The following is a 12,085-nucleotide window of genomic DNA, read 5'->3' on the forward strand; positions in this document are numbered from 1 at the left end:
CATACTCAGGGGTCTCACAAAAACACTAAACTGGAAGCCATTATCTATACAGAGGACCTGGTGCAGACCTGTGCAGGCCCTGCGCCTGCTGCTCCAGTCTCTGCAATTTCATATGAAGTTTGCTCGTGTGATTTAGAGGGCCTGGCTTTCTTGGTGTCCTCTATCCCTTCTGGATCTTACACTTTTCCTATCGCCTCTTCTGAGAGGTTCTCTGCTCTCTGAGAGGAAGGATTTGATGGAGACACCATTTATGTCTCTCACTCTGTGCATAATGCCTGGGGCTCTTTAGTTATTCTCCTCTGTTGTAGGAGACCTCTGTGACATCAGATAAAAATATGGTGTATGTATCTAAGTACTGAAAAAATACACACACACACACACACATAATAAAAACAAATCTCTTTTAAAAACCCAATACCTCCCTTCATTAATTTTATACATTTGTAAAGATCAATCAAGCACATTTATGTGCATTGAATCTAGTTTCTGTGTTCTGTTCCATTGATCCATTTCTTTCCCTTTGCCAATACCGCATGGTCTTGATTGATGGATGGTGTGTCAGTGTCACAGATCGTGAGTTCGCTACTGTTTTCATTCTAAGGAATATTTTAGTTACTCTAGGACTTGATGCATTTGTGTGAACTTTAGAATTCGTTTGTCCATTTCTATCATAAAACTCTCTGGGATTTTACTAGTCATTGCACTATGAGTCTGCTTGGCAGATCACCCAGCTCATAAGCATGGAATTTCTTCCTGTGCATCTGAGTCTTCTTATGTCGAACAGTGGCTTTTCGTGGTTCTCAGCATTTCCCCTAAAAGCACAGTGGCTGGCTTCTGTTGAGTCTGTAGCTGGTTACTTTGCTGAAATAGATAGTATGAAGAGTTCTTCTTTGAGTGGATTTTTTTTTGTCATTTCTATATGAGTAGGGACACTTTTGTATTTCTCACATCTGACTTTATTTTTTACCTTCTTGCCCCATTCCAGCGGCTAGAATCCCTACTATTATTCTGAATAATAGTGGCCACCATTTTGTTTTTTTCTAATATTTTCTAATAATAATTTCTAGTATTAAGGGGAAAGAATTTTCCCCAATTAAGTATGATTTCAGCTGTGCAGATTTGTGTGTATTCTTTGTCAAGCTTTGACTGTGCCTCACTTAGCTTTCTGGAAGGTTTTTATTTCTCATCACAAGTGAGCACTGTGTTTTGTTAGGTCCATTGATAAATGAGTTTTCTTCTTTGGTTTGGTCATGGGTAGATTGTATTTTTTTTCTTCAAATACTGAAGCAGCCATATATATATTTTCTAGTTTGCTTTCTGTTACTGTGATTAAATACCCTGACCAAAAGAAACTTAGGTTTATTTAATCTTATGGTCCATCGCTAAGGGAAGACAGGATAGGAATTCCTACAGGAACTTGAAGCAAATCCATGGAGGAACTGCCTGCGGCTTTCCCAGGCCCATGGTTAACTAGCTTTCTCATACAACCCAGGCCTGCCTGCGCAAGGAATGGTACCACCCACAGTGGGTGGGGTCCTCTCATACCAACTAACAATCAAGACCACCCCCACAGGCTAATCTGATCTGAGATGTCCCTCAGCAGTGACTCCCTTCCCAGGTGACTCTAGGCTATGTCAAGTTGTCAGTTAAAGCTAACTATGACAACATCTTAAATATTGCCTAAATGGTCTCAGCAAACAACTGCAATCTATCACCCCAGTGGCTAATATATTTTGCACGGTTATATTCTATTTTATGGGGCATGCGCATATGTGTATGTGTGTGTGTGTGAGTACATGATATGTGTACTTATGGAGGAGATAGGGTGTGTGTACATGCATGTGTGTGTGCATGCATGTGCATGCATGTATGTGTGCATGGCATATATACTTATGAAGGAGATAGGGTATGCGTGTGCATGTGTGTGTGCATACATGCTCATGCATGTATGTATGTATACATGGGGTATGTACTTATGGAGGAGATAAGGTATGCATGCATGTGTGTGTGTGTGTGTGTGTGTGTATGTGTACATGGTGTGACTTATGGGGGAGATAGTGTGTTTATGCATTCATGCAAGTGTGTGTATGTGTGTGTAGACAATGTATACTTATGTGGGAGATAGTGTGTGTGTGTGTGTGTGTGTGTGCACTTAGTGTGTACTTATGGGGGAAGTTAGGGTGTTTTCCCTTATTTGTTTTGTTTTGAGACAGGGTCTTTCAGTGGCCTGGCCCTTTCTTCCAACAGGCTAGACTGGGAAATTAGCAAGCCCCAGGGAAATGACGCACACACACGCACACATACACACACACACACACACACACACATACACACACACACACCGGGTGATAGGATTACAAGCACACTCACACTTCACCACACCCGGCTTCTTGCTTTCAAAAACTTCCCAAGGATTAAACTCAGACCTTCATGCTCACACAGCAAGCACCTTCTTGAGTGACCTGTTAGTCTAATGTTACCAAAGCAGTTCTAGCTGATTCAGCCTCTCCTTCCATCCCCGACTCCTATAACCCTCTCTCTGTGGCATCAACAGAATCGACCAAAACAAGCCTCCTCAGAAGCCACATCGCCAACTTCAAGAGCAACAGTGCCAGGGCCAGCTCCAGCTCCCGGAGCCGCACCACGGTTCTCAGCAACAGAGGCAAGCAGGCGAGGCCTCCCGCCCACGAAGCTCTACCCATCTCTTTGCCCACTGATCTGTGCCTGGAAGACCTGGTCCAAATATGTTTGAGAGAGTTAAAATAATAAAAATAAAAGGTCACCCTGAAATGTTGCAGATCCCTCCCCCAGAGGCTCCCTGGTAAATCAGGCAAACCTACCCTACTGCACTGGGTTTTCTTAGGGCTAGATTTACGCTACTTGTGTCTGAGTGTTGGGCATACTCGGCCACAGTGTAATAGGGTCATTTTTATCCTTGTATTTATAAGGATGCCACCTAGTCAGCCTCTTTCTGGTTCCGACTGAGTTTTAAGGCTAAGAGTAAGGAAGGTGTAACTTGTCCACTCAGTGGTTGGTTATGAGATGATTCTTAAAATAATAAACGGGATAGGTTGCTCCCTCCAGTGTGATCGCTACATTCCAAATACATGGTTACTAAATCCTAAGCACAGCACACAGTTCTCTCTGAAGTAGGAAGCACGGGGGGGGGGGGGGGTGCAAATGTCCGCCCGTGTTAACTTGTCATCATCTAATCAGACTGTTTGCTTCTGTGCGACTATATGGGAAACCTGCCCAACTAGCTCGCATGTCCTCAGCCAGCCGCATGCAGTCCGCTAGCTCGCATGTCCTCAGCCAGCCGCATACAGTCCGCTAGCTTGCATGTCCTCAGCCAGCTGCATGCAGTCCGCTAGCTCGCATGTCCTCAGCCAGCTGCATGCAGTCCGCTAGCTCGCATGTCCTCAGCCAGCTGCATGCAGTCCGCTAGCTTGCATGTCCTCAACCAGCTGCATGCAGTCCGTGAGCTCACATGTCCTCAGCCAGCCGCATGCAGTCCACTAGCTTGCATGTCCCTAATTGTCTGCATGCAGTCTGCTGGCTTGCATGTCCCTAACTGTCTGCATGCAGTCTGCTAGCTTGCATGTCCCCGTCTGCATGCAGTCTGCTAGGGTCCGTGTTCTCAGCAGGCTACATGCCGTTCACTCTCTATGGGACTTAGCACGTGATCACTGTGACATGGTTTCTCAAGCATTTACCAATTTACACCTGAACTGCTTTCCTTTGGGATTCTGCTAATTCACTGAAGGAAAAGTCCTTTCCAAATAGAAATTCAAGTTTATTTACAGATATACATTTAAAATTCCCAATACTAATCTCAACATTTGAACTTAATGACTCAACAGAATCTAGCAGCCCTTGCTTTCCCATTCTGACCAGAAGAACCATGAAACAGAAGTGTCCCAGTAGAAAGTGTTGATCAGGTTACGCCTCTAACAGTTGTGAGGGAGCCTAACGCTGAGTGATCACTCGTACATCATAGTCTTGCCAAGTGTTTTAAATGTCGGTGTGGAGAAGGGGGCTATGAGCCATTCTTCCTTGAAGAGATGCTCTCGGCATGGGAGGTAAGGCAGGGCCGTGTCACTTGTGCCTGCCACTCCAGTGGAAGCCGCTAATGCATTCTGCCTGTGGGCCTGCTGCGAGAGGGTAAGCTGTGGTCTCTGAAGCAGGCTGCCATTGTCTCTCTACCTGAGCGAATGTGAGCGATCCTTGACGTCAGCCCCAGCAGACAGCTTCCGCTTCCTCCCACAGAGATGAGCATCCTGCTGATGAACAAGTGTCCAGACGACACATTGTCAGAAAGCCTCACTGGAACTGGAAGTCATGTTAGTGACCACACGTGAGTGCATTGCTCTAAGGACAGTTTGCTCTGGTTTTGTTTGCGAACGACTAAGTTGCACGTTTTTTAAGCTCTACAGTCTGTGTTCTTAGCTCTTCAGACATGTCCTCCAAAACCTGGCTCCAAACTCATGGCCTGGTGGCTAAGAAACTCACCATCAGCGATGCCTTGGCTGGGACCATGGTACCCCGAAGCTCCACCTATGTCCCCATCCTGAATAAGAATGTTGTCTCCAAGGTCTTTGATGAGGTAATGCGATTGCCTGTGTGCCCGTGTTTGAGGAGGGTTTTTTCTTTTTTTCTTTTTCCTGCTTAAATTAAAAAAAAAAAAAAAAGCTTGTTTTGATGTCTTGAGCAGTTGTAGCAGAGATGTAGTAACAGAAGTTACGTGTGAATGGGAGAGGGGAGAGGTCTCGATTCTTAAGACTTCTCCTTCTATGGTGGGAGGCACTGGCCTTTGCTGAGTCGCAAGTTTGTATCTTCTTGTTGCTGGGGAGATGTGTGGATCTACAGAGATGCTGAAAGCTCTGTAGATGGGAGCTATGAGTGAGCATTCAGGGACAGAGAGACTGAGGACAGGAAGGCTTTGCCCGAGAGAAGAGGCCCTTTCTTTTCTGAAGTTGGATGACATTTTTATCTCCATTATCAAAGCCACCACAGGCAAGAAGAGAGGGGGAATGGGGGGGGGGGAATAAATCTGAGGCAATCTCGTTCCTAGAGAAGAAAAAGATCCTTCAGTATGAGTGTTTGTAGTAGGGTATATGAGACCAAGGCCATGTAAGTATAGTTAGGCCCAGTTGGCCCTTGGGGTCTGTGAGCTTTTTATCTACGGCTTCAGCCAATCTTAGATCAAAAGTCGAATCTGTGTTAGGCATGTTCTGCTCACTGTTGCTGCCTAACCAATGCAGCATAACAGGTATCTGTGTAGCATTCACAGTGTAGCAGGCATTGTGAATAATTGGTGATTTAGGGCACAGAGGAGGATATGGGAGGTTATATACAGAAAACCCTTCCATTTTACATAAGGGTCTTAAGCACCTGAGAAATTTGGTATTGGCAGAGGTGGTAGTATGTCCTAAAGCCGGCGCCTCCACTGTGAGGATCAATTGTGCTGATTTGTGCTGAGAAGGAGACACGGCATTTGGGAAGAGAGAAATCCTCGTCTTTAATCAATTTCTGAAGCAGCCAAACTATGGTGGGGGTCAAAGGCAGAAGCCATGTGAACGAGATGACCGTGCCCTGCTGCTGCCTGAAGAATACAAGATGCTGGAAGTGTAAGCAGCAACTATGAGGCTTCCCAGCACCGAAGGGTGTGGCACCCTGATGGACCGGTCTCACCCTAAGATGAGGTTTATAGAGGAGACTCTTAGTATCTGTCTCGGGATCTCTAGGCAAAGCAGAACTGCTGGAGTAGTTCATGAACTTGGAGAAGATCATCATGGAGTACAAGTCTCGCTGTGTAATTCCCTCTGCTTTTTATATGCTTGAAACTCCCCTGTGAGAAAATTTGGGAAATGAAACTAAAGGCAAAAGAATTTTTTAGAGAAGTAAATGAAAGGCGCTCTTACTGACTTTGAACTCACTGGGGCTGCTTAGAGCAGCAGATGGATGGATGGATGGATGGATGGATGGATGGATGGATGGGATTCGCTTCTGCAGTCACAGTCAGCACTGTAACCCCTGGAGGTCAGCTTCGTCCTGTCCCTCACCCCAGAGGTTGTGGGTGGTCCTGGTTACTATACCACAGCCATACCTTTGCCTCAAGGGTGCAGAAGTGGCAAAGTGAAGCAAATACTGGCTTATCTTTGCCAGGAAGTATGCTGACATGTTCTTCATGCTCTGTGTATTTCTTATATTTATTAATAATATATTATTTGATTATATTAGGAAGAAAACCTGTTTTATGACTTTTCCATGGAAGTAGAGTTTTCTTGGTCGTATATCATTCCTCTTTGTAACTCTCCCTGAAACTGGACATGGAAATTTCTCAAAAACAAATGTGGCAGGCCAGGCAAATACAAGCATATGATCAGGAGAAGAAACCATAAAGAGAATATTTATCCCCAAAACTACATCAAAATGGATCGTTGCAGAAGGAGTCAGAGGCAGTGGCTGGCTGCAGGAAAACAGGGTTTTCTGGTCACAGCGGGGCAGTTGTTCACATGGAAAGCAGTGGCTGTGACAGCCTGTACAAGACCCATGCAAGTCCAAGCCACAGCAAACCCCAGCCCGGACAGGGGAGGTGGGCCCAAGATCCCACTGCTAGCTGAGGAGCTATTGGCCTCTGGAAGAGTGTTCTTTAAGGTATGGCCCCTAGTAGGTAGAACATGTTTTGGTGAATGGCCCCACGACCAACAGTATGTGAGCAACACAGTTAGACTCAGTGGATTTAGAAAAGAGTTAGGGTACAATGGTCGGGGGAGGGGGTGGTAAGGAAGGTTGATCTGGGAGGAATTAGAGGAGAGGCATTTGTACTACCAACATTTATAAAGTTCTCAAAGAACTAATACATATGATATTTTTGCATAAAAGCACATGAAGTAGAAATGGTTATAAGAAAACATTGTAGCATACACAATGGAGAGAGGTCGTAAGAATTGCATCATCTATACACGCGTGTGATTCAGCACATACTAGTACTAATGTTCAGCCCGTGTGCACACATACATGCATCCTCACCACAAAGGGACATGAACATGATAAATACTCCACTGAAAAATCTGAGAGAGAAAGCCCAAGAGACACAGAAATATTTAACTTTTGGGGTAACCAGATGCATGAGGTAGGACAAACTAATTGGATACCCCTCTCCCCATCAAATTGGAAAGATTAAGAGAGAGAGAGAGAGAGAGAGAGAGAGAGAGAGAGAGAGAGAGAGAGAGAGAGAGAGAAGAGCCAGCAAGATGGCTGGGTGGATCAAGGCCTCTGCAAACCAACCCTGACTTGAATGGGATGGGAAAGTTACCCCGGCTGAGTACCCAAGACAGTCAGGAGGCGAGTCTGGGCAGCAAGGCCCCCGCGGTGACACTTGGCATCGGTGGAGGCTGGTGTGAAGTCAGGCTGGCTGGACAGAATGGTGTGAGGCAGAGAGAGGAAAGGGCCTAGAATGATCCTTGAGAGGCGGTGTCAAAAGCACACAGCAGAAGCAAGTCTGCTTACTCAACCAACTGGTCCTGACAAAAGTGGATACGCCCCACGGAAGAATGAAACTAGGCCAACTCTCCCTATGGGGAAACATCAGTTCAAAGTGGCACGAAGTTTAAGACATGAGACACCAAGATTGCTAAAGGAAACCAGGGAATACATTTCAAGTAACAGGCGCAGTCAAGAATGTCCCAGACAAACCTCCAGTAACACAGGAAACTGGGCCAAGAACTAGCGGATGTGATGGCATAGATTAAAATGTGTCTCCACAGCAAAGAAAATATACTATGTGCAAACACACAACCCACAGGAGGGGAGAAAAATCTTTGCCAGCTGTACTTCAGATAGGAGGTTGGTGTCTACCATATATAAAGAACCCGAAGAATTAAACACTAAAACGTCAAACTGCCTATTGAGAAGTGGGGTAACAAAATGAACAGACCATTCTGGCAAGAAATATTTTTTTTAAAAAGCCCAAGGAAATGCTAATTTAAACCACTTGGATAGTCCTGTCTCGCCTCAGTCAGAATGGCTTACAACAAATGACCACAAATGTGTGGAGGATGTGAGGAAGGAGAGGCCCTGAACCACCACTGGGGGGAATGGACTCACACAGCCATTGTGGAAACATTGCTCAAGAAAATTAAAACTATGATCCATATACTACCCCAAGGACTTCATATCCTACAGCAGAGATGTCTGTGGGTCCATGCTCATCGACGCTGTCTTCACGGTATCCAGGAAATGGAACCTGCCTAGATGTCATTTGATAGATAGTGAATAATGTAAATGTGGCGAGCATCATAAATGGTATATTACTCAGCTGATAAAGAAAAAATGAAGTTATGAAACCTGAGAGAGACATGTGGATCTGGGAAGTGTTATACTAAGTGAAATGACTCAGGCTCAGGAACACAGAAATCATATGTTCTCATATGTGTGTCCCATGTCAGTTTCTTTTCTGTGGCTGATAAAAGTCACAACCAAAGCAACTGAAGGAAGAGGGAATTCTGGGTTATGGCTCCAGAGGGACATGCGTCTCTCAGCATAGAGAGGCATGGTCACAAGCCGCAGACAGCAGGTATGGCCAGAGCAGGAAGCCAGGTTCATGTTCTTTACTGCAAGCACCAAGCAGAGAGGAAAACCTGCAGGTGACATGGGCTTTCAATTTCTTGCTTTCTTTTTTAAAGATTGATTTATTTATTTAATGTATATGAGTACACTCACTGTCACTGTCTTCAGACACCAGAAGAGGACATTGGATCCCATCGCAGATGGTCGTGAGCCATCATGTGGTTGCTGAGAATTGAACTCAGGACCTCTGGAAGAGCAGTCAATGCTCTTAGCCACTGAGCTCTCTCTCCAGCCCCCAAGGGTTTTAGTTTCTAAGCCTACCTCCAATGACATACTTCCTGCAGCAAGGCCACAGCACCCAAATCTCTCCAAACAATGCCACTAACCAGGAACCAAGTGGCCCTGTTGGAGTAGGTGCATCACTAGTACAGTAGGTGGGGGTGGGCTTTAAGACCCTCTTCCTAGCTGTCTGTAAGTGAGTCTTCCAAGACTTGCCTTGGTCATGATGTCTGTGCACAGCAGTAAAACCCTGGCTAAGACACTAATAAAAATTAGATTCCACCTTGGGATTCTTATGAAGGAAAAATTCAGGAGGAGTGGGAGTTAAGATCTTTAGAACATTCTAGCATTTCACCACCAGAAAGCAAGGCCAAAGGGAAGGGCATGGACATTCCCTCATGGGTACTTGTGTTTGGCACCTTTGTTGGCACCCTCCATTCTTATCACAGACAGACAGACAGACAGACAGACAGGATAGTGCTCTGCAAACTCAACTTTCATCATTAACAGAAGGGTAAGAATGAGAGAGGTAGAAATACACAGTAATGAATTTCAATCTCATCTACAAAGCATAGTTTATGTCCTTAAAATGTTAACTTCTTTTTTTTTTGACAAATCATAACTATATTTTTTAGGGCACGGTGTGATGGTTTGGTGTCTGATGAGGTTTGGTCTTTTGCTGTGTATTCTAATGCTAAGTGCAGACCCCCAAGGCCTGGTTGCCCCAGAGACAAGAGAGTCTGCACTTAGACCCAAGGGACGCTATGTGACCTTGCCCCAAAGTTATTTCTGATTGGTAAATATACTGTCAGCCAATCTGTGGGCAGAGGAGATATAGGTGGGGTTTAAGGTTCCTGGGCTTGAGGGGTCAGAGGAGAACTACAGAGAGAGAAGAAGGTGAACGGAGGAGAAGAAGCTTCCATGGATTAGGTGAATCATGGCAATGTGGCCCTGGGGGCTGACCATTTGAGTGAAGAGCAGCCCAGATGAAACATAATAAGTAATCTCGGTTACCAATAGGAAAGTAGATTCTAATAGTGTAGATGGTAGATATCTGCCCAGCTCTTTTCTATTTAAGGCTCATTACAAATAATAAAAGTTGTGTGCCTTTTTATCCGAGAACTTAATGGTTAAAGGCAGGGTAAAACTTCCTGGATTGGAATTAAATAAGTTCTACAACAGATACCAGTTTACAATGTGACATGATTAATTCAAGCCAATTAGCATATTTGTGACATTACTTACCTCCAATCTTTTCAAGATTTATTTTTTAATTATGTATATGCATATGTGTCTGTGTATATTTACATGTAAGTATAATGCCCACAGAGGCCAGAGGAGGACATTAGATCCCTGGAGATGGATTCATAGGCAGTTGGGAGCCACCCGACATGGTTGCTGGAAACTGAACCAGCGTCTGCTGCAAGAGCGATTGTTCTTCATTACTAAGCCGTGATGAGAACACATGACGTCAGCTATATGTAGTCTGAAAGGGAAAAACTGCTAGAAATGGGGATGCTGGTTCCAGAGGCTGCAGTCGAGGGACAGAGCGGAAGGCAATGGGCAGTGGTTGATGGAAAAGTACAGAGTTTGAGACAGACTGGATTGCACAGTAGTGTGACTTCAGCAGTAAATGATGTCGTATGCACTGCAAAATGCCGACAAGAGTAGATCTCAAATGTCTTCTGTATTTTTTATTCCATAATATTTCCTTAGACTGGAAGAGGACCCCTCCCCTCCCCCATATAATCAGGAAGAATATAAAAAAAATGATATCCTGGAGGCTGGAGAGATGGCTTAGTAGTTAAGAACACTTTCTTAGTTAAGGTCTTACTGCTGTGAACAGACACCATGACCAAGGCAACTCTTGTAAGGACAACATTTAATTGGGGCTGGCTCATAGGTTCAGAGGTTCAGTCCATTATCATCCAGGTGGGAGCATGGCAGCATCCAGGCAGGCATGGTGCAGGAGGAGCTGAGAGTTCTACATCTTCATAAAGAGGCTGCTGGCAGAATACTGACTTCCAGGCAGCTAGGATAAAGGTCTTAAAGCCCACACCCATAGTGACACACCCACTCCAACAAGGCCACACCCACTCCAACAAGGACATGCCCACTCCAATGGGCCACACCTAATAGTGCCACTTCCTGGGCTGAGCATATACAAACCATCACCAACACTGTCTGCTTTTCCAGAGGTCCTGAGTTCAATTCCCAACAACCACATGGTGGTTTACAACCATCTGTAATGGAATCTGATGCCCTCTTCTGGTGTATCTGAAGACAGCTACAGCATACTCACATACATAAAATAAATAAAATCTTTATTTAAAAAAAGCAATATGCTAATGTCTCCCAGCTTATTAGAGAGATTTTTTTAAAGTTGGATTCTTTTGTGAAAAAAAAAGATGAAGCTGGCAAGCAGGTGGGTCTGAATCTTTTTTTAAGGATTTATTTACTTATTTTATATATATATAATATATAAAATTATATATGTATACCGTAGTTGTCTTCAGACACACCAGAAGAGGCCATCAGATCTCATTACGGATGGTTGTGAGCCACCATGTGGTTGCTGGGATTTAAACTCAGGACCTCTGGGAGAGCAGTTAGTGCTCTTAACCGCTGAGCAGTCTCTCCAGCCCCGGTAGGCCTGAATCTTATGATGATGCACAGAGAATTTTAACAGACTCTCCTCTGTTCAATGCAGGGCAACACCTGTACGTCTGACTTGTAAGGACCCTTGGCTTCACTCATGGCCTGTCTGGGTATTCTTTCTTCTGCTGAAGAACAATGCTATTTTGTTTCCTATTCCCTGGACCAGTATCAAATCCATCACCTTGGAAATGAAGCACTGAGCAGAAAGGTTGCCCTAGCAACTGTTCATTACAAGATATAAAATAGGCCAGATAATTTTATTTCAGCTCTTTCAAAAATGATAAATCCATTGCCAAACCATACACAGAAACAAAAATTGCTTTAGCCATTTGATAAGCCTAGAAATTGGAGCTCTTTATTGATAATTGCTTAGAGAAAGAGAGAGAAATAATATGGGAAGATGAGCCCGCATTATTGACAACATCCATCATCATCTCCACCATCTTCATCATCACCACCACTATCACAGGGAGCAATGAAATGGCCAGGCCTTCGTTGATACATCCATGCCCTTTGATCTTTTCTTTAGGTACTAATCACAGTGACATCACACTGTGCACAACGGTGTTCACACCTG

The 12,085-nt window shown here is 44.5% G+C and overlaps 1 protein-coding gene across 1 annotated transcript in view; it reads left to right on the forward strand.

Moving 5' to 3' along the window:
- Vwa3b (von Willebrand factor A domain containing 3B) overlaps positions 1 to 12,085 on the forward strand; it is a 170,100-nt gene that overhangs the window by 111,485 nt on the left and 46,530 nt on the right. The window contains 3 exon segments of the mRNA XM_052193191.1: positions 2,555 to 2,662; positions 4,267 to 4,354; positions 4,447 to 4,603. Coding sequence (XP_052049151.1) covers positions 2,555 to 2,662; positions 4,267 to 4,354; positions 4,447 to 4,603 — 353 coding nt within the window.

Source organism: Apodemus sylvaticus, chromosome 9, assembly GCF_947179515.1.
Source record: "Apodemus sylvaticus chromosome 9, mApoSyl1.1, whole genome shotgun sequence".
Lineage (NCBI taxonomy): Eukaryota > Metazoa > Chordata > Mammalia > Rodentia > Muridae > Apodemus > Apodemus sylvaticus.